This window comes from Bos indicus, chromosome 1, assembly GCF_029378745.1.
Source record: "Bos indicus isolate NIAB-ARS_2022 breed Sahiwal x Tharparkar chromosome 1, NIAB-ARS_B.indTharparkar_mat_pri_1.0, whole genome shotgun sequence".
Lineage (NCBI taxonomy): Eukaryota > Metazoa > Chordata > Mammalia > Artiodactyla > Bovidae > Bos > Bos indicus.
The window spans coordinates 51,227,869-51,250,251 of record NC_091760.1 but is presented as its reverse complement, the minus strand read 5'-3'; the positions used below and the strand labels follow the sequence as shown (position 1 = coordinate 51,250,251).

Sequence of the window (22,383 nt, the reverse complement as noted above, 5' to 3'; positions counted from 1 at the left end):
ACTTTAACCATCTGTATTTAGGGCTGTAAAGAATGTTAACAAGAAGTCAGGATCCTTGACAGTCATTATCACTAAAACGGTTATTTAACTAGAAAGTGGTTAGAACCACTGAGAAACATCTTATCAGGTTCACTGGTTTAGAGAAATATTTTTTAAAATTAACAAAGTATTACAACATCTGAGAAACCGAAGGTGTAAAGTTTATTCCACACTGCCACTGAGGTGGAAAACAATTCTGAAGCATAACAATCTAGAGCAATTATTAGTAGCACCTGTGGTGGGGCTGGAGCTAATAGAAGACATTTATTTAATCTATGATCTTGTTGAAAGAAGGGCCCCAGAACAGTAGCTTTTTCTTTGTAAGACTGGTCAGATATGGGCTTTTCTAAAGACATTGGGGGTGGAGCCACAGATAGATTACAAATGCTGGGAGAGAATGGCAGACACAGAGTAAAGGTGACTCAGACAAAATACAAAAGCCGTTTCCTCTTCAGTCATTTACACAGCAACTTGCAGTAAATAAAAAGGTGCAGTGTATACATTAGCAGTTCCTGTAGTCTGGTTCTTCTACTGCCCTGGCATGATTAGTGCAGACAATTTGGCCTGCGTTGTCAATTGTTTACTTTTTCATCAACCTGATGTTTGATCAGCAATTCCTCCAGAACTAAAAGCAAAAGGGAAACACGTTCAGAAATTAAGGAAGCTTTGGTTGGCAATCAGGTGTTAACCCTAGTCTATTCTGTGAAAGGCTTATACTTCATTTTAGAAGCTGAAAGACTGTGTGCTGTTTTTTGCTAGTCCACAAGAAGCCATGCTTTAGACCCGTTTGGCTGCTGTCCCGGGTAGAAGTTTGGCAGCCCTAAGGAGATGAATTCTTCAGCCTCGTATCCGCCCAGAGTAAAGAAGCAACACCCTCTCAGCCACTACTCTGTTGCTATGAAACAAAAGACTAGGAAGGTGAGCGAAGCAGGAAGTCCCGCCTTTTAGCCAGAGTCCGCTTTGGCTCCGTTTCCCAATGCTCACGCCCACCCGCCCACTCCTTATTGGTTAATTCCCTAGTGCTTTGCATCTTTTCTTCCATTTCCTTTACGACTTTCGTTCTCGGGTGAATCCAGTCCCCTCATTTGTCTCCGAATCCTTTTCCATTTGGGACGTGTGGCGAGAGGGCCTTCCTCTGGGGCCATTGTGTACTGTGGGAGACGTGGACCGGGTGGTAGTGCGAGGAGGACGGGCGCCTCCCGTCCATTGGCGCCGCCCGCTGTCGGGTAGGGCAGGGCTGCGCTTGATTGGCCTAGCCCCGAGCGGCCCCGCCCCCAGCTCCGCCCCGCGCCTGGCTCTCTCTGTGTGTATCCTACAGGGGTGGGGTGGCCAGCGAGTGGTCTCCTCCTCCGGCTAGTGCTGCTGCGGCGTCCCGTGGCCTCCCTGAGAGTCGGGCGGGAGGGGAGAGCGGGCGTGGATTGGTTTTGACGGTAATTGTTGCGTTTCCCCACCTCGGTGGCCGGCGTCTCTGGGTCGCTCCTTCCTTGGGAGCGGGGCTTTTACGGTGATTACACACACCCTGCCGGGGCTACCCACGCACCCTGGGCTCGTGCGCGTAGAGTCGGACCCGCTCACCCGCGTGTCTCTACGGCGCCGAGACGCCGGGAGGGAAGGGGGTGCCGGGGAAGCTCGGCGCTGCTTTCCGCCCAAGGGGCTTGGGGCAGCCCGACGCGGGCCTCCGAGGAAGAGGGGACAGCCCCGGTTTCCAGCTGCTGTCGCCGCCGCCGTCACACTTTGAAGAGGGGTATTTAAAGCCGGGACCCGGGCTGGGCCGGGGAAGGAGGAATAGGGAATCAGGGGAGCCAGGGGGCTGGGATTGCAGACAACCCAGCGAGGAGCGTCCTCCGGGGAGCCGAACGCGGAGCGCCCCAGACGCACGGGGCTGCGGGTGCCGGAGCGGGAGGGGTTCTTCGTCCTTTCTCTGTCCACCTCCCCCGCCCCGCCAAGCTGTGGTCCGAGAGTGGCAGGGGAGGAGCCTGAGCCGGGAGGCACAGATGTCCCGAGACAAAGCTTTGGACCCCCTACCCCCACCCGACTTGGATGAGATGAAACGCAGGAAGCCCAAGAAGTGAACTCTCTCTCCTTTCTGTGCCCGCTCTTGTCAGTTTCTCACTCTCTTTTAAAATGGGCTATTTGTCTGTTGGTTCGTTTGGCTCTTCACTTGGGAACAACTCCTCAACCGCGTTGTTTGAAGAACTGTGTGCTCGTGTGTTCATGAGTCCGAACTTGTTGGTTTTAGCCGGGAAAATCCAAGTCCTCAGCCTTTGATGACAACAGTCGTGCCCTTTCTGCTCCTGTAGAATAATCTTTAGGTTTATATAACTTGGCGAAATCACACAGTGAAAGTGCAGTTTTTGAGTGAGGCTCCCAAAGTGTTTTCTAGGGGCTTCAGTTCTGGTCTTTTAAATTGGGGTTAAGTCAGGGAGAGGGGGAAACTGATGTGTTCTAACGTAGATAGAGGAAATCTAAGTTTTTATTACTGTTGTTGTGAGTTATGTATTAATCAAGCCTTCACTCTTTGCCATGTGAGAATGATGCGTCTTTAACTCTTAGTGTTCCGAAAACAGATCTAAGGTCATTGCTCCTAAACCTGTGTGTTGTGTGTAAAGATTGTGAGTGAAAAATTCACACGGTATTGAAAAGTTGAATCTGGGACCCTGGATTTTGTTCTCAGTGATGGAGGAGGATGTAATGGGTACAAGTTAACCTGTTTGCTGTTGCATAAATATTTTCATGACCAACTAACTTTTTTTTTCTTTCTTTCAAAGAGCTAAGATTCCAGATGGCAAATTCTATGAATGGCAGAAACCCTGGTGGTCGAGGAGGAAACCCCCGAAAAGGACGGATTTTGGGTATTATTGATGCTATTCAAGATGCAGTTGGACCCCCTAAGCAAGCCGCAGCGGATCGCAGGACAGTAGAGAAAACTTGGAAACTCATGGACAAAGTGGTAAGTTCTGTCTGACTGTGTCTGTACAACAGCAGGGTTGACCCTGGATGTGGTTTTCTCCAGTTTTGTTTGTACTGTCATTTAGTAATAATTATTGGTATGGCAACAGTATTTTGATTCGGATTGACTGTGTTTCTTATATCTGCTCTGGGTGTTTTGAAAAGTTGAATTCAGAGCCAAGACTTTTTTTTTTTTTTTCCACCTTCTGTCCTACTCTTCAAGGTTCAAAGTTCCTCTATATGACTCAGATATGCAAAGCTTTTACTGTTGGCTGCTCTTTGTTGGTGCATGGCATAGAATCTTTTGGAAGTGTTTGTTCTGTCTTATGTAAGGTTGTGTTGCTCTTAGATAACAAAAGAGTGCATACAAGTAATTTAAGAAAAGTCTCTGACATCCACAGTGTGTGATGCTGAGAATGATTACTGGGGAAAGAACCATATTAGTCTTAAAGTGAGGAAGCAGTATTTGAGAGTTTCCATTTTCATCTTTGAGAATTCATCTTCATTAAGGAACTTTTTGGTTGTTAATGGTAGAGTCACAGTTTGTTTCATCTATTCCATTTTGAAACAGGAAACCTTTTTGATTGCACATTGTTTATTGTGAAAGGAAAATTTATGATGGAGGTGGTGGGACTGAGAGTATCAGAAACCTCTGTGGTTTTTGCATGTTGCTTTCAGGTGAACTACAAGTTACAAGAAGAAATGGTGCTGGATGTCAGTACCCAGACAAGTCTAGGCAACCTGAATACTTTACAGAGGTCTGCTGAGAAAACTGTAGCTGTCACTGTCCTGTCTTACTAAGTGGGATTATGAAATAAATATGATTAAGATGTAGCTTGTTTAGTCGCTAAGTCATGACCATATGGACTGTAGCCCACCAGATTCCTCTGTCCCTGGAATTTCCCAGGCAAGAATACTGGAGTGGGTTGCCATTTCCTTCACCAGGGGATCTTCCCAACCCAGGGATCGAACCCCAGTCTCTTGCATTGGCAGGTGTGTTCTTTACCACTAAGCCACCAGGGAAGCCTAAGATGTAGCTTGCTGCTGTGCAAAATTAATAGTTCTGCTTTTGCATCAGTAGTACTGTAAGCTATATAATGGTAAATATTTGTAGCCCTTTATAGTTTCATTTGATAGATATTTGGGGCTAATTATAAAATTAATTGATGCAGGGCTCTTGATATCTTTATATCTGCAGAAATGGAAGTTTTAAAAAAAATATTTCTTTGTAGCTGTGTGCTAAAGCCTTCATGAAGTCATATTATGAAGAGTAAAAAGTAAAGCAGTTACCTTTACTTTTTTCGTAACTTCAAATATTTTCCACGAAAAGCCACTGTTGGAGGTGGTAGCAATACTGGAAGGGGATAAGATTTACTTTATTTTTGTTTATCCTTATGAAAAGCACAGATGGGTAGATGAACGATAGGCCTGGCATTCTATGGCTGGTGGCACTAAAGGAAGAGCCAGAATATTTTTGTCAGATAAATATCCTTAGTTTTGGGCTTCAGTGTGACCTATTTAAGCTTCTGCCAATTATTCAAATTGTGATTTTAAAGTACTTCAGATAGAATGATGTCATAGTGTTAGAACATTGCAACTTGCTGCTTGAGGTCAGGTTTTCATTTTAACATTGGATACTTAAGAATGAGGAGCATGCAGTTGGAAAAATTGTGTATATTTGGCGACACAATACTAGCTGTCTTTGCTTTTCTGAGGAGTAAGCAATTTAAGGTCACTCATGCTTGTATCACTAGTTGGGCGTAAGAGAAGGAGAGTCAAAGTTTTTCTTTAACTTATCTGTTATATGAGTGGGCAAAAATGGGTCAGGTTCTACCAGGGAGATCTCCTCTCTCCCCACCCCCTTCTTTGAGTGGTCAGAGTTTGTACAATTGTAAGTAAATATTAGAACATCAAATGAAAAAGATCTGTATGAGGAAGTGGTAAAATATGGTTAATAGAGTCATTATTTTTGAAACATTAAAAAATGTGTGTGTAATTTTGGCCTGTAACTGATTGTTGACCTAAGTTTTATTCTCTTTTAATTATTTCATCATGGGTTATGGTAAAATAGATGGCTTATGGGCCATCTATTATGGGTTATGGTAAAAAAAAAAAAGGCTTCTGCCATTGTTTATTTTATTAACCCTTTTGTGGGTTTGCGTTTAGCTTCTCCAACTGAGAATCTTGACTCAAGAGGAAATCTATTACCTGAAGTCTCTACTTAGTGGAATGTGGGTACAGGTATTGGCAAAGGTGCATTGTATGGCTTTCTCTATTTGTCTTCATTATCTGTCAAGGCTGAATATTGTTGTGTTCGTTTATGTATGCATTTGTGGGCTTTGTGGAGGGAAACCATGTAAATCATTATGAAAGTCCAGTACGTTTATTGCTACTCTATCTCACAGTAATGAAAAAGCACTGATAGTTACTAATTGGAAGAATATTTTATTTAATTGTATAGTGTAGAAGAACCCCCCACATGTGTTTATCTTTCTGCTTGTCAGTGGTGAAGGAAGTGGTTCATATAATGAACACTGTCCTGGTGATTACATCAGGAACTTTATTATTAGTCCAAAAGGTAATCCCTTGACACATTGCCTAACTGTTTTGTAAAATAACTGCCATAGCCGGAGTTTAGCTTGTGAATAACAATAGTAACTTTCAAATCTAACTGGTAGTTATGTAGAAGACAGGGTTAAGTATTCAGCATTTTTCTTTATAAAACCTCTTCAACAAGGTCAAATCTTTGAAGTGTAAATTTGTAAACAAGCTCCAAGTACAGTATGTCTTAGCTACCTACAAAGTAAAATAACTTATCTCACGGGGCTTATGAAGCAGTCTTAGACTGTAGGGGAAAAACCTAGTAAGTGTGTAGTTACACCATTCCCTAGCCTCTAGAATTTAAAACGGTCAACTCTGATTCCAGTTCTAGCTAACTGTTATGTTTTCAGAGGGCACGCTTTCTATGCAAGGTCACTGAGAGTAGGAGGGAGTAATTGCTCAGTTGTGTTCCTTGTAAGATATAAAGTGTTTTGAAAGAAAACATTAGTGACACAAACTTAACGTGGTACATTTATTAGGAAAAGAGTAGTAACATATCCCAGAGCATCTCATTTATTTTAGATATCTTTTCTGGTCTTAGCTCCATGTGTCAGTGGAAGTCAATAGCTGACCCCAAACTGTTCAGATCAGTGGATGCCTCTCTGATACAGAGACAGAACTATTAGTCATGAATACACAGTGAGGTTCATATACACCTGAAATGTGGAGTCTGTTCCAAAACTCTCACAGAGTTGGAGGTTCTTAAACACCTAAACATTTATTGAGGACCTACTGTGTTTCTATGAAGTCCTTGTTACCTGGAGATGCAAAGCTAGACAAGATATAAATCTGCCCTAGACCTGTCAAGAAAGCTCCAAGACCATCATCAGAGCCAGGTATGTAGGTGGGTAATTGCCATGTCACATGGAGAGGTCTGTAACACAGACCTATACAAAGTACAGTGGGAGCCCGGTCAACAACATCTGCCTTGTTTTTCTTCTGGTCACTTCTTAGACTGTTGTCTCTCTGGGTTCTGCTGGCCACTGCCTTTATAGGAAAGGCATTATTGTATTCTTGTTGAAAATGCTGTGGTGAGGGTAAGGAAATGATTGCTAATCAGTGTGTAGGAGTGATGATTTATTAATGTGAGGTTCCTGAGTATGGTTTTCACAAGCATCTTAGCCAGGTGATGGAAAGTGGAAGAAACAATTTTCCATCTAATAAATACTAAATGTACTGAGCATACATGGATGTTCAGGAAATTAAAAAATAGTTAATTGATGCCAAAGAGCAAAACAAGTTGAGTACCTGCCTATATTTTTGTCTTGCTGTCCTTGTCATTTATTTGAAATTGTATTACTGACAGAGTTTTAAAAGCATTTAAAAAGTGATGATGTCAAACAGCCTTTTCCTGCCTTTTGTCCTTGGTTCATTTAATACATTTTCAAGCTTGGAATTTAATTTATTCTCTGTCTTTGTAATCTCATTTCAACTATAATATATTTTAAAGCTTTTCAGTCAAAATGTCTTAAAATACATACAGCTATTAAAAAATAGTATTCTTTTCTAAATTAATTTACTCATACCTCTGAAAAATATTGCGCATAGACTAAAACTTTATTTTCGGATGCTGATTGTTTGTGTTTGATGGATTTGAGAATATCACCGTCCTTGGGCTCTTGGAATAAGGAATATCATTTATTTGAATTATTCTTCACATATTTCATTTTCCTCAGTGAGGTTGTTCTCTATTAGCTGGATCATGGGCCCAAATAGACTTGGATAGAGGATAACACAATACATATCTGGCTTATTTTGTTTAGTACTGAGTTAGATTTTTGAATTTGTGCTTAGATAAATGAAGTGATCCCAAAGTTTGCTTCCTGTCCTTTCTAGGTAAAACTTTCGGATAAAGTAAAAGATGTAAAGGAATCTTCCCAAGAGTTCCCTGGGTTTATCCTTGTGATATAGAGCATACCTTTAATAGAGGGCTTCATTAGTTAGTAATCATTTAACTCCTATAAAATTATAACCATTCAGATTTTTGAATCAACTTCTTTCTTTCAAATTTGCTTTCTATGCTATTAGTGATTTCATCATTCATTAATTATATGCAAAGTATGGAAAGATAGACAATCATAAATAACCATGTTATCTTGGAAGATACAGTAAGTGCTGTAATACGGTGTAAATAAGGATGGTATCATCTGCTCAATGGACATGAGTTTGAGCAGAGTCCAGGAGATGGTGAAGGACAGGGAAGCCTGGTGCGCTGCAGTCCATGGGGTTGCAAAGAGTCCGACACGACTGAGTGAACCACAGAGTGCTGTAACGCAGTATGTGAGTATCGTTTGCTAGGGTGGAAAGTTGGTGTAGGCAGTATGGTGTGGTATACCTGGTAGTATTATCTAGCTGTTCTTTAGAGGATGTTTTGGATTCCAGTGAGGTGGAGGACACAGCAGGCTGAAGGAGTGATGGGTAAAGGGAGATGATGGAGTGAGCGAAGGAAAGTTAGAGAAGCTTAAAGAGACTTTGAGTGTTTTGTCAAGGAATTTGGACTTTTAGTTAGTAGGCAGAGGACCATTGAAATGTTTGAGCAGAGTGAGAGAATGTCAAGGCTGTGTTGGTCAGTTACTCTCTTGACTCTAGAAAGGATGAGTTAAGAGGGGGAAAAAAACCCTTTAAAGGTAGAAATAATGATCAAGAGAAATTAAAACAGACTGGGTAAGAAATAAGGAAGGGCTGTGCTAGAAAATTGATAGTAGATATAGCCAATGTTGGTTCAAAAGTGGGAGACATTTTGGAGTAAAACCTAAGGTCCTGGTGACCCTTCAGAGATAGAGGATGAAGGAGAAGTTGAAGTGAAAGTGGCTCTTGAGGTTTTCAGCTTAGTTGACTCTAAAAGCAGTGATGCCCTTAATGAGATAAGGAACATACGAAGAAAAAGAGGAAGCCTGGGGCCTGGTGCATGATGTTTGTTTCTTGGCCATGTTGAATTTGACATGCCAGAGTGAAATATCCATTTTGAAGTCAGAAAATTGAATATGCAGTTAAAGAAAGAAATTAAAACTAGAAATGTGTGTTTGGTAGATATGCCCATAGAGGTGGCATTTCAAGCTGTAGAACAGCAAGAGATTTGGAAGGCAGACTAGAAGGTGAGAATTGGGGAGAAAAAGTCAGAGATTGGAATTTTTGGCTGTATCACTTGTGGATCTATAATTAGATGGTGGTAAAGGAAAACGAATTCTACAAATAACAGTGATGGAACAGATAGGAAAGGAATGAGAGCATATTGATTTCCTGGGTAGAGAGAGCTTTGTAAGGAAGTAATTTCAACATCTAAGAAAACTAATAAGCTCAAATGGAAAAATCCAAGCTGAATGAAAATTTAATAAATCATTACATTTCTTGAGTCAAGCCATTGTTTATCTTTCCATGTCGCATCAATGACAGCTAGATTGAAGTGACAGCTAGATTAAATTCAGTATGTGAATTCAAGAAAATTGTTCTAGAACTGGGACAACTAGTAAAAGAAAGTTATGATAGCTTGAGGATTTGAGCAGAGCATAGCCTTGTGTGTGTGGATGCTATCATAGAGGTTCATAGAATTGAGGGGAAGGAATATAGGTAGGGAGTGATTTAAGATGGAAGAAGAGGTAATTGATAAAGTAGTATTGTGGATTACAGTGTAGGAAGGAAAGGCTCAGAACAAGTAGAAGGGCAATGCTTGGTAGATAACTAATTTATATGTAGATAAGAGGGAAATGAGGAAATATACAGTGAAGTTATGGAGGAATTTGTAAATTTTACTTAGGGTTGTCAGGAAGTGTTTTAACTCATATTTGTAATATTTAAACCATATTTTCAAATTGCATATTATAAACAATATAGTTTTCCAGCAGTTAACTGCGTATGTAAGTAAAAAAACTGAAATGGAAATCAGTCCTGAACCTTTATATTAAGATCACCTTAAAACATCCTGCAACTTAAATGACACCACAGTATTACCTGTGTCTACTCTGCTTGGGCACATATTTAAGATTTTTACAAATTTATTTGAGAGATTCTGATTTTCTCCTAGTCATTAAAGAACTGTTTGGAAAATATTTGACTAAATTTTTAGCTGTTTAACACATTAATATTTAAATAATTGTTAAGCTCACACTGTTTTTCAATAGGAATTACAAAAATACTACTTAAGTATTCTACCTTTCAAAAGATTCCAGATCAGCTGAGTACCGATGTACTGATTCCATGTGAGGAGTAGTGACTCGGTCTTATTTGCTGCTATTCTGCCCAAAGCAGGAGACTTTGTAAGGATTTCAGGTAGTATAATAAACTTTAGAAACTAATTATGGGCTTCAGCAATGGTTCAGTGGTAATGAATCTCACCCACGGGAGATGTGGGTTCAATCCCTGGACCAGGAAGATTCCCCCTGGAGGAGAAAATGACATGCCACTCCTGTCTTCTTGCCTGGAAAATCCCATGGACAGAGTAGCCTGGCGGGCTATAGTATGTAGGATGGCACAGATTTGGACATGACTGAGTGTGCACATGTCTACACACACATGAACCAAATGAAAGAACTCTTAGTGATCCCCAACAAGGTGGCCAGTGTCCCTGGTCTAATTCTCCTACCTTTGCAAAACCTGCAGTGATTCTGCTGTCTTGTGGTCTAATATGGAAGGGGAAGAAATCCTAAAAAGTTGCCAGTGCCCACTGCATGCCAGGTGTTGTGTTGAGCACTTTACTTTTCTTCTTCTGAGACTTTGTAACATCCTTAGAAGTTTCCATGGTTTCCTGAAGAAGAAACTGGCCCAAGGTTGTAAAGCTAGCGAATGCCAGGGCTAGATCCCAGGTCTGATTGATTCTCAGGCCTGTGTTCATGGTACGAAGATTTAAGCATGTATGACTTATGCTCATGATATGAAGATTCAAGCATGTTTGACTCTTCCTCTTTACACAAGAAATAAAAGGACCTTTACCTCTATATTTGTAATGACCAAGTTCTTCTCCAAGCTTTGTACTCATGTCGACAGATTTATTCAATATAGATGGGGATATTCTTTTTGTAATATTACTTCCGAGAGGTTCCTCCTTACTTCGTTTCTTTCCTCCATATCTTCCTACTTCCCTCCATTGAAATCTTTATTTTACACCTACTATATGCAGGGTCCTATATTACATGATGGAAATAGACCAGTGAGACAGATACACCCTTCACCCTTAAGAAGTTCCATTCTCATATGGAAGGATAGTGAACAAATGAAGACATAATTGACCTCTTAATACAACTAGACAATTATTTAATGGTGCTTTTTAATATATTAGTCTTCTAAAGAAAACTTTGAAAACCATAAAAAAAATTGGTGGTTTGCCCAGATCCTACTATGAGTAACTTCCAGATTCATAACAAATCATATGCTAACCTTCTGGTTTTGCCCAGTTAATACTCTATGTAGAAAGAGTTCTATTTTATTTTTCTATTTTTTACTTTTTATGCTGTACAAGTTCTTATACGTTTATATACTTAGTGGTGATTTGCTGAGATAAAATGTAAAGAATCTGAAGAACTCATAGATACTTTTTAATCATAACAACAAGCTTTTAAGTAACTGCAATAAGGAATCTCTTAGAACAGTTAGTTACCTGGGAAGCACAAATAAGGATTTCTTTCAGACTTCCCATACTATCTTTAAAAAAGGGGATATTTCACTTTGAAGGTATAATACTTGATTTAATACAACTGAGTGCTCCATGAAGTGAGGTGTGTTTTATAATGAACGTCTGCTGTGGTATGCACCCAATTCCTTACTGTTGAAGTTTCCATTTGCTTCAGTAAAATTTCTTTCATAGATTTCAGGGACTGGTTTGAATCTTGTTTGCAGGAAATATGTTTGCTGACCTAATACTTCTTTGTTACCTTTTGGCTAGAAATATTAATTAAAGCACAGTCAGGAAACTGTTTAAATGCGAGAATGTTCCAAAAATAATTAACGGCTTTGAGAATTTGTATAGCACTAGTAAATCCTGTGTTTACATTTGTGTCTTTGCATTGATATGTTTGAATATGTATTTTATATATCTGAATACATATTCATGTATTTATTGAAATACCTAGTGTGTAAAATATATATAAAATGTATTTTTGATGTGTGTGGGATGATGTATATATAGACATATACAGAGAGGTCTACTTAAAAATCTTTAAACACATTTCAAGAATTACATCAGGCAGCTGTCTACCTTTAAGGAGAAAGTGCCTCACTTGTAAGTTCAGAAGGCAGGGTTCTGAGCAGTAAACTCCACTAAGTTCCATTTCTGTGTTTAAGTGTTGTCATGTCACAAGGAAGTAGTTGGTCTTGGTGATCTCCAAAGTCTTCTTTAAAGCCCTTTGAGTCACTGACTATAATGGAATTTTTAGCCCAGTTCCAACACTAAATGTTTTACCTTTCAGTTCAAAAGCAAAGAGTAATGAACCAATCCTTTTATGTACCAGTTGGTGCCTTAAAAAGTCCATCATTTTGTAATGTGACTGTAGATTTGTTCTCCGTGAAAGTTCTTCTGTGTTGGGACCTGCTGTCATTCTAGGGAGCAACTTAGACAGTTCTAGAAGACATCTAAGTCATTTGAATCTGAACTTGAACCTTGTGGTGAGCTTGATTTTTCTCCTTAAAATACTGTTTTTATAAGAGCATTTTTTTTGTCCCTGGCTTTCACAGTTCCTTGCACATAGGGGGCACTCAATAAATATTTATTGAATTGAATTTGACCTGCTTAGAAGAAGTAGTCCTGGCATAAGGTTATTCATTTTCTGCAGGAGCTGTCATAAACCACAGAATTTAATACTAATCCAGCTGATGAACTGCACACTCAGCGGCATCTGGTAGTAGTTCAGCATTTTATGTTGCGCTTGCCCAAGTGCAGGTTTAGAAAACCGTGTGGCCTACAAGGGCTGAACTGCCTCTAGCCTATTTCAGAGCTCTTCATTCCACTCACCACGGGCTTCCTCTGCGTCCACCTTTTAGAGTGATTGCATTGACTCCTTTTCACACACCCTGCTCTCTGGGGCCTCTCAAGCCTTTGCACATCCCTTTGCCTGGAATATTCCTTTTGCAAATTTAGGTATGCCTTTCATGGTACTGCCACATGGACATGTCTGCTTCATTCCTCCTCCAGCACTTTGTACTCTCCTCCATTATAGCGCTCCCATTTTCCTGTCATTCTTTTTCAAGCCACCGATTTTTTTCACTAGAAATCTCCTTGAGGACAGGTCTTTGATTTATTCCTTGCTGTATTCCCTAGGGCTGGAAACAATGCCTGTTGCACCAACGTTTGTAGAATTAACAAATGGGTCCTGAAGTTCATGTAAATTCACAAATGGAATAAAATAAAAATGTAAATGAGTTTAGCCAGGAATCATTAATTATATGCCCAATTCTAATTAAATTGTGATATAGTTAAAAAGAAGACCAGCCTGAGATTCATAAGATGCAGACTCTTGTGTTGGATTAATGATTTTTTAATAGTTCCTTAATCTTTGTAGTTCTTAGTTTCTTTATCTGAAAATGAATGGATTGGACAGGATCTTTACTAAGATCCCTTAGAGCAAGAATTACATTGCTCCTAAGTTAATTATAGAGAACTAGGTCTCTTCTGCCAGACTCTTTAAGGCAGGAAGTATGCTCTAGTCATCTATAATTTCCTGGCACTGAGCTCAGTACCTGGTATATAGTAGTTATCAAACAATTTTACTGAATAAAGCAATAAATTCTCAGATGGAATTAGAGTTTAAATAAAGCAAATGAGAAATAAGTTCAGGTAGCGAATAGGAAATGAAAAATCTGTAATGTTTAAAAGAATCTATTAAACTACAGTAATTTGCAATGTCTGAAAAAAATACCTGGGAGAATTTTTTTATTTATCAGTTAAAAAATTCACCAGTTAGAGGAAATGAATTTAAAACTGCCTGGTCCCCTAACTGCAGGTTAATAATTTATCAGTCTGGTGACATGTTGTACCATGTTGCTAAAATTAAATTACCTGTTGTAGGATGTTGTTGGTGATACTTCTGAAATTTGTGTATATTTGTGATACTATCTTTTAGTTTTAAGAATTGAGAAACGTTCTTGATTTAACCAGGATTTGTTAAGTCATTGATTTATTTGAGACTTCATCAGTCTTTAGGGGGGAAAACAAAAACAATTATGTATAATTCAGTCATGAAAATGAGAAAGTAATATAATATTTGTGTGTCAAAATATATATAAAGAATTTCAGAATCAAATCAACCAACCATTTATACATCCATTTATTAGTTATGTACTGCATGCTGGATAATCTTTAGGAGAAGGGGACGACAGAGGATGAGATAGTTGGATGGCATCACCGACTTGATGGACATGAGTTTGAGCAAGCTACAGGAGTTGGTGATGGACAGGGAACCCTGGTGTGCTGCAGTCCATGGGGTTGTACAGAGTCGGACATGACTGAGCGGCTGAACTGACTGATATGCTGGATAATTATTTTAGGCACTGTGTACAAAAAGGAGGGAGATAAAATGCCCATTGTTAATGTGAGAAATGTTTGTCTTAGGAGCTGATGCTTGATAGTTTGAGTCAGATTTTTCTCCTCACAAAAGACGATATGGTTATTTCTCAAGAAAGCAATTGAGAAAGTAAGTTTAAGAGAGCTATCTTCATTTGTTGTTTCCTTGATTCATTGTGTTTGTAGTTCTTGAAAATATTATTGTTCAACTCTTTTTCATTTAGTCCCAGCACTTTTTTGAGTACCCAAAAGTGCATCCATGTTTTGTGGAACCTGACATTTAGAGTGGTCTTTTTAAAGAGGAAAAAAATACAAAATTGGATATGAAAGTGTATTTTTTTAGAACAATAAAAAGTCACAAGTTATAAATTAAAAAAAAGTTAAGTCCACAAACATCAGAGAAATAATCTAGGCTCTGTATACTTTATGCTTTGACTCTCTACATTGCTCACATATGCCACCAGTCCCAGGTACCAGGAAATTTGAACGTGACCTTTCTGCTCCTGTGCTGGGCTGGTCAGCATCACAGACACTTGAAATATTCCCAAAGCCATTCTTTTATCACAGCTGCTGGTTTGATTTAACTAGTTTCAGAAGTGACTGTGTTCTTTACATTCATTTTCCATTAAAATCAAACTAAATGTATCTTCAACCCAAATTTGCATTAGCCAGACTCCAGACATGTCCCCCACCACTTCAGTGCCACCCAATAGAAGGCTCAGTTTGACAGAAGGGATGTCACACTGGGAAAAAGACAGAAATCTTAGCCAGTTGTGTTTAAAATACCTTGCTCTTGAAAACTTTGCAGAAAGATCTATGATGAAAGCTTTAGAAGGGGGCCAAGTATCTGAGGGACCATCAAGCTTATGGTTCACGAGCTTCTCAGTAAATCTGCCTTTAGGTGTACGTTTTGCCTTTTGTTAAAGTGGGCATCTTTATGTATACACTCGTGCAATTCCCAGTGGTTACATTTAAATGTTTAATTGGATGGCTCTTTATACTGAGGTTGGAGGGGTAAGAATGAGATGGGTTAACTTACTCTTGACTAAATCACATGAATGTGTACCAGCGAATGTAGTAGTAGAATTACAGCCTTTTTTTTTTTTTTTCTAACATAAAGTATTTTCAGTTCTGCACGCAGCCCTGAATGCCCCAGTGGTTGGGTGACACCTGATGGAATGACTGAACCGTTATGTAGCAGGTGTTTCTAAGCCTGGGATGTAATGTAAAGAGGTGGAAAAGACTTGTTCTGACCTGACACCCATTTACTACTTAATAATCTGGTTATTAAAATCGTACCTGTTTTAGTCTCCTCAGTGTTTGGGAAAAGTATACCAAAACATAAAATCATTCAAATCGCTTTAGTTGGGAAATTAATATCTGAATGTGAGACATTAAGATAGGCCAGCAGATGAGGCCTGTTCCCTCATTTTTGTTTAAAAAAGAGACTGTTAGTGATGTACAATAACACGTTGGTGTTCTGTTAAGCTGTGAACAATGGGATATTGGAGAGAGGATGAAAACTTTGGGGTTGAAAGTAAAGGTCTGACAGAGAAACTGAATGAGAACAAAAGAAAATAGGATTTAATTGTCTGAGAACAGATGGGAATTTAATTCTTTGTAGATTGGTGATTATAGTTTTAAAGTCAAAATTTGTTTTATGGAAAGCAAAGAAATAGTACATAGTTTGATAATTTTTCAGTTTTTCTGTGAAGAAAGTGTTGCAGTTCACATGAAAATGTTTTATTTCTGTCCTTGTTTCTTTTAGGTCAGACTGTGCCAAAACCCCAAACTTCAGTTGAAAAATAGCCCACCATATATACTTGATATTTTACCTGATACATATCAGCATTTGAGACTTATATTGAGTAAATATGATGACAACCAGAAACTTGCCCAACTCAGTGAGAATGAATATTTTAAAATCTACATTGATAGTCTAATGAAAAAGTCAAAAAGGGCAATAAGGCTCTTTAAAGAAGGCAAGGAGAGGATGTATGAAGAGCAGTCGCAGGACAGGTAAGAATATTTCAGATTTTATTTTTCTTAGTGTTAGTCGATGTTGCTTTTTGTTTCATGGTTAGGATAAATGTCACCATGTGTGTGTTTTAAGGGAAATATTGCATTTGTGTATTTGCTTTTCACATTATTTAAACCTTGTAGTTTCACACAAAGTTTGCACAAAATTATCTGTGTCAGTAGCTAGTTCATGAGACGGTGTTCTTATTTTTCTGAATAGGCATTATTTTTCAGAGAAGTTTTAGTTTGCAGAAAAGTTGTTCAGAAAGTAGAGTTCTGTTTACCTCCATCCTCCAAGTGCCAGTTTCTTCTTAACAGCTTGCCAAGAATGGTGCTTTTGTTATACTGATGAACTGATTACTGATACAGTATTATTAACTAAAGTTCATAGTGTCTGTTAGGGTTCACTCCTTGTGTTGCATGGCTCTATGAATTTCCACAAATGTATAATAAGGTCATGTATCCATCTCTCTAGTATCATGGAGAATAGTTTCACTGCTCTAAAAATGCCCCGTGCCTGACCTGCTCATTGTTTCCTTACCGGCCTGCCTTCACCACACCTCTTGAAGCCCTAGCAGTTGTCATCTTTTTAGTCTATTGTTTTGCTTTCTTCAGAATGGCATATAGTTGAAATCATGTAATATGTAACATTTTTAGACTGGCCTCTTTTACTTAACAGTGTGTATTTAAGGTTACCCAGTGTCTTTTCATAGCTTGATAGTTGATTTCTTTTTATTACTGAGTGATATTCCATTATGTGGATGTAGTACAATTTGTTTAATCCACTCATCTATTGAAGGAGATCTTGGTTGCTTCCAAGTTTTGGCAGTTATGTATAAAGCGGCTATAAATACTGATGTGTAGGATTTTGTGTGGACATAAATTTCAATTTCAGCTCATTTGAGCAAATACTTAGGAGCATAATTACTTGATATTATGATAAGCCTATGTCAAGTTTTGTAAGAAGTTTCCAAATTGTTTTGCAAAGTGGCTGTACAGTTTACATTCCCACTGGCAGTGAAGAGTTTCTGTTGCTCCACTCAGCCAGCACTTGGTATTGGACAGTGTCTTTAGGACAGAGTCTTGATTGGATGCGTGGGTGTGCTAGATATGAGTGGCAGATGTAACTTCAATTCCTATTCTTTGTTAAGCGAGAAGCTGGAGTGTTGATGCCTGGAATAACATCAACTGAATCCTCATTTCATAGCCAGAATTTTTGACTTGGAGATTCTTCATTAAAATTTGTTGTTTGGCTATTTCAACATTAAATTTCATGATCTGTCTTTAGCCGAATAGAAAAAATAATAGCGTTTTCCATTTCTGGGACATTTATATCTAGAATACATCTAGATAGTGATCGTCTATTTATATTTCTGGACTGTAAAACAAATATTAATTAAAGTATATAATGTCTTAATATAGTTGAGGTGAATTTTAGTTTAAGACCCTTAATGTCTTTAGATTTTAGTTTCCTTAGATATTGGAAAAACTTCTAAGAAATCTCTATTACAGGTCAGAAACAGTTGCCTCCTTTAGTCTAATGAAATATATATAAGATTGTATAACAGAAAATTCAGTTATCTATGTATGTAGACACTGAAGTTGTAAATACCAGCCAAACAAATACACAGAGTGAGTAAAACCACCAAATTTAAATGTAGGAAAACCCTCTGCCAAAGGTAAAATGGCATGAATGTTTACTTATTTATAATTTGCTCTCTAAATTAGTGATGAATCCTAACATAATCATAGGAGTCTAACCAATTATGTAACTGTGGGCTCATCACTTAATATTATTGGACCACAGTTTACACATCTTGAGGGTGGTGAATCTTCCAGTTAGTTAGTTGCCTTTTTAGCTTCAAGCTCTGAGACTCTGTCCAGGCCTATTAATGGGAATTTGAATTGCCACAGGGTTCTGGAAATAAGGAAGAGAACTATCATAGTGTTGGTTTCTTACAGACTTTCCAAAAATGGTCCAATGTTATGGAAAGGCACATGTTTGTGTTTAAAACTGTATTTTTACCTTGTAGTTTTGCCATTGATCTAATAAAACTAAGTTGTTTTAGAAATATCTTTCTACATCTTAATCAGATTTGGTAGCCCTGAAATTCTTAACCTAGCAGTGCAGTCCATGAAATTTTACTTTTTAGGTTATCAGGTCAGTGAGAAAGTATATAACTTCTAGGATCTAGGAATTCAAGTGGATACAGTGTTTTAATTGGATGTAGTAATATTTAATGGGGTTAGCTTTATTTCACTTTATATCATTTTTAGAAACTTGAAATATTTTTTAGCTCAGGAGATGTCTTATAATTACCATTTCATACATAAGTTTTGATTTTTTTTTTTGGCTTTTTATGTGTGAACATATCATGGTGAAATTTTATAAATTTCGATTGATCGTGTATAGATTTCCATAGATGATGACAGATTGCATAATGTTAAGTGATCATATTGAGGCAACTCTGTAAATTCTGTGTTTTAAGTATCCAAGTAAATTTTGTCTCTGTTTGAAATTCAGCCCTACGCTTACTAGCTTCTGTGCTGGTGTAGCATACTTCTAATTGGATTTTTCTTTCATCCGTGTTCCATTTTCTGATAATGTTCAATGGCCACTGTTTATGCAAAGCTTGCATTTGATAGATGTCTGATCATAATTGTAATGATGTACTGTCCTTGGTACACTGTAGCAAGATGCAGATTTTCTATTTGTGTTTCTTTTAGTGGTAATATATTTTTAAACAATTCATTCTGTATTCCATTAGTTTTTCAAATGTTAACTGAGGCTTAAGCATGCCATTGTACTTGGAGCTCTGGGACGTCTTACTCTATAGAATTTGAAAGAAACTTAGAATCTTCTCGTGGTTGTTAGGCATTTGAGTATTCTGTTTAGTATTATGACTCTTACCTAACATGTATGATACATTGATTATTGGGAATATTATAAATTCTCTGAACAATATATATTTTTTTAATTTTGTAAATAATGTTGCTAGGGACATCAGTATTTTTAAGCTAAAAATGAAGGACAGTTATAGTAGAAATAGTAATTTGGAGTTCATTGACAAAACCAGCATTTCCCTGAAAGATTCTATACTTTACTGAAGAAAATTGTCCTGAATGAATACATGAATCAAAATTTTATTTTAATGTTCCTGTTGTATCAAAAATAAACTTCTTTGTGGATTTCTTTTAAATATAGGGATTAGTGGGGAAAAAAATCAGTCATCAGTTTTGAACCAGCTGTGCTTTAATTGATTGCTTAAATATCAGCAGCCTGAATTTTTAAGACAGTTTCACATAAATGTGATAAATATAATAACAAATAGAAAAATAAATAGATATAGCAAAGGGCATGCAGTGTATTCCATGTGTAGAGGGTGAGAGGTAGAAATTAAATACATTTATTTGCCATGGAAATAGATATTAAGAGCACATAGTCCAAGCCTCTTGCTTTGAGAATGGGTGGAATAGTGCTTTCTGGTAGAAGCCTGTATGCCTCACGAGTTTTATAGTAAGCCTCTTTCTGCTCCAGAATCACTTTTTCCCCATATCCCCCCTCCCCAAACATTTGAACCTCACACTGAGTTGGTGCTTTCTGAGCAAGGTCTACACCATTCTTAACTGGCATTTCTGGTAAGAATAATTCACTGGTCTCTGGCACACATGGTGTTTGCAAATGTGGAATAGGAGTTAGGAGTCATGTAGAGAAGGGACAATTTATAGTTTCAAGCACAGAGAAGAGGAGAAACTTTATAACACGTTTCTTAAGTTTTAGTGGCAAAAGTCAAAGTGGGTGTGAAGTAGTTACAGGGTAGCTACAGATGACAACTGTGAAATTGACAGAAGATGCCTCTCTTCAATGATGTGCCTGGCAGTTTAATCAACTGATCATTTTAAAAGAAAAAGTTTTCTCTCTCTTTTAAAAAGTTATGTATTAATCACCTGTTCTTCACACCCTGGTGTCAGGCACTGTTTTTGTAGAACACCCAGAGGTGATGGCATAATGATAATCAGATTTTCCATGTTTTAGAACTGCTTCAGTGAACCAGAGTGCTACAACCCATTTTTCCCTCCTACACTCTGGTTTGTAACCACTGAAACAAAACCAGAAGTCAACTGAGATGGAAAAATAGCTCTGTGTTTGATAGCCGATCTGAGAAGAAAATAAAGGCCCTAAAAAAATTCATGCCAAAGAGTAATACATAGATGTTGTTTTATTATTAATATCATGTGAAAGCCCCTGGGCCATTCTTTATGTACATGTGTTGTAGAAAACAAATCATAGTGTGCATAGCTAGTATAATAATAGTCATTCCAAAAAAAGATTTTTTAAAATGTATTTGACATTAAAAAATTAATTCTAGAAAATGCTAGCCTTTGTTTAAAATTCGTGCAGGAGCATCAGGCAAAAGTCTTTTTCTCTCTTGACCATTTGGCTGAGCAAAGAAAAATGTATAACCTACTTCATTAATAAAGTGCCTTTCTCCTTAAAGAACCACAAATCACCATGCTTGATGTTTATGCCTGTTGTAATTCATGAAATAGTGTACCAAGAACATTTTGAAACTGATACACTAAAGATAAGTTGAATCAAAACAACATCAGCTACAACAACAGCAGCAACAATAAGGGCAACAACAGAATACAAAGCTGCAAACCAACCTGCTTGCCTTCCTCATAGGGCTGTATGACAGCATTGCTTTGGCCAAAGACTAGTGTTGTATTAACTGAAGTGTTTACATTTGTATAAACATGAGTACATGTTAGCAGTGTTGAAGTTCCTCATGGGTTTCCCATCTCACCATATAAAGATACGGACCTTTGTGTTCTGTGTAGTAGTTTTAATTATTGCTGGACCTCACAGGTTAGTGGCCTTGTTTATAATCTCTCATCAAGTTCCACGTTTTCTCCTGGGCAGCCCTGTGCATTGTGAGAAGGCCGTGAGGGAAGAGTGCAGGGATCCCGTGGTCTGATGCCATTTCTCCTCCAGTGTTCTTTGTGACCTTGGTTGCTTTTCTGATTGCAGTATGTGTTTTCCAGTCTTTTCTTGTTTTCTGGATATTCACAGTATTTGTTGGTTTAGACATTTCAACGTCAAAAAATGAGGCTGTGGTTTGTTTCAAACTAAATGTCCCTGTTGCTCCATTAGTCTCTTAAATATTTTTTCGAATCCAATAGTAGTTTCTAGTAAAAAATGCTATTTTTTGTTATGATAATAATCATTTGCAGGAGAGTTAATCTTAGGAAAGTTATGTCGTCTGTAAATAATGTGCGGTATTAAATGCATTCCATTTGTTTCATGAAATATCTATTGTTTAATGATGCAAGAAGGAATGGTTTATACTCTTTTAAGAAAACAATTTTATATTTTAAATATTAACCTAATCTTTCTATTTTCTTTTTTTTTTTAAACTAATGGTGAAAATTTCAATTCTTTTGCATTTCATGAGAACAAGGGACAAGCTGCAAGTAGAAAAATATGATTTCTAAATAAGTCAAAATAGGTTGTGGATAGATTTTTGAACATAAATATTTTAATATAAACATACTCCATTGCTATTTAATTTTTTATATGTGTCTGCATTCTAGGCATGTTTTCCTTTTCAGTGTAAGAGTAGAGGAAGGGAAAGATTAATTTGTGATATTTTAAAATGATGATATATAATTTGGATACAGAGGAAAATAGTAATCAGTCCAAGTGTGTCTGCCAAGTAGGAAATGGAATTTTCTCTAGAAAAAGTGAGCATCTTCCTGAGATTAATTTATCATCAATGAATAGTTTATTTAGTCTTGATAAGAATACTTTCATTCATATTTCAAGGATCTGAGAGACATGAATATACTTTTCTGAAGTTTGGACATGAAGGGGCTTTTTTCTTTAATATGCTATGAATATATAGGCCACAAGAAAGTTGTTTAGATAAATCTTTCAAAGTTAGACAAAAGGAGTCTGTTAGAGTGGGCAGGTCAGAGCTTGCAGAATCTTTGACTGTTAAGGACTTTTTGACCAACTACATCCATGCTGCTTTTGCTAACTGGATACAAAGTAGTTTATTTGTTGATTTTCATACAAGTCAAAAGAGAAAGGGGTTTCTTCAGCAGTTTTCTCTTTGGGATATATTTTCAGAATGCAAAATAATACAACTTATTTTGCTATCCAGATACTCAAATTTAAAGCTGGATCTAGTGCCCACTTTTTTTTAAATTTTAACCAAAATGTTTACATTTAATCCATTTATTTGGTATTTATTTACTTTCTTTCCCCAGCCCTCTATTAACAC

General features: G+C 37.6%; 1 protein-coding gene across 9 annotated transcripts in view; it reads left to right on the top strand.

The window, feature by feature from the left end:
• Window positions 1-1,246: 1,246 nt before the first annotated feature.
• The window catches only part of CBLB (Cbl proto-oncogene B), a 225,916-nt gene continuing 204,779 nt past the window's right edge, over window positions 1,247-22,383 (top strand). For 4 of the 9 annotated variants that reach the window (XM_019974609.2, XM_019974545.2, XM_019974470.2 and 1 more), the window contains exons 1-3: window positions 1,315-1,469; window positions 2,808-2,989; window positions 15,846-16,096. In XM_019974609.2, coding sequence (XP_019830168.2) covers window positions 2,822-2,989; window positions 15,846-16,096 — 419 coding nt within the window. In that variant the 5' untranslated portion in view covers window positions 1,315-1,469; window positions 2,808-2,821. Of the gene's footprint in view, window positions 1,266-1,314; window positions 1,544-1,571; window positions 1,784-1,810; window positions 2,140-2,807; window positions 2,990-15,845; window positions 16,097-22,383 lie in introns of those variants that run through there. The other 5 variants (XM_070787231.1, XM_019974361.2, XM_019974752.2 and 2 more) reach the window with 5 other exon arrangements.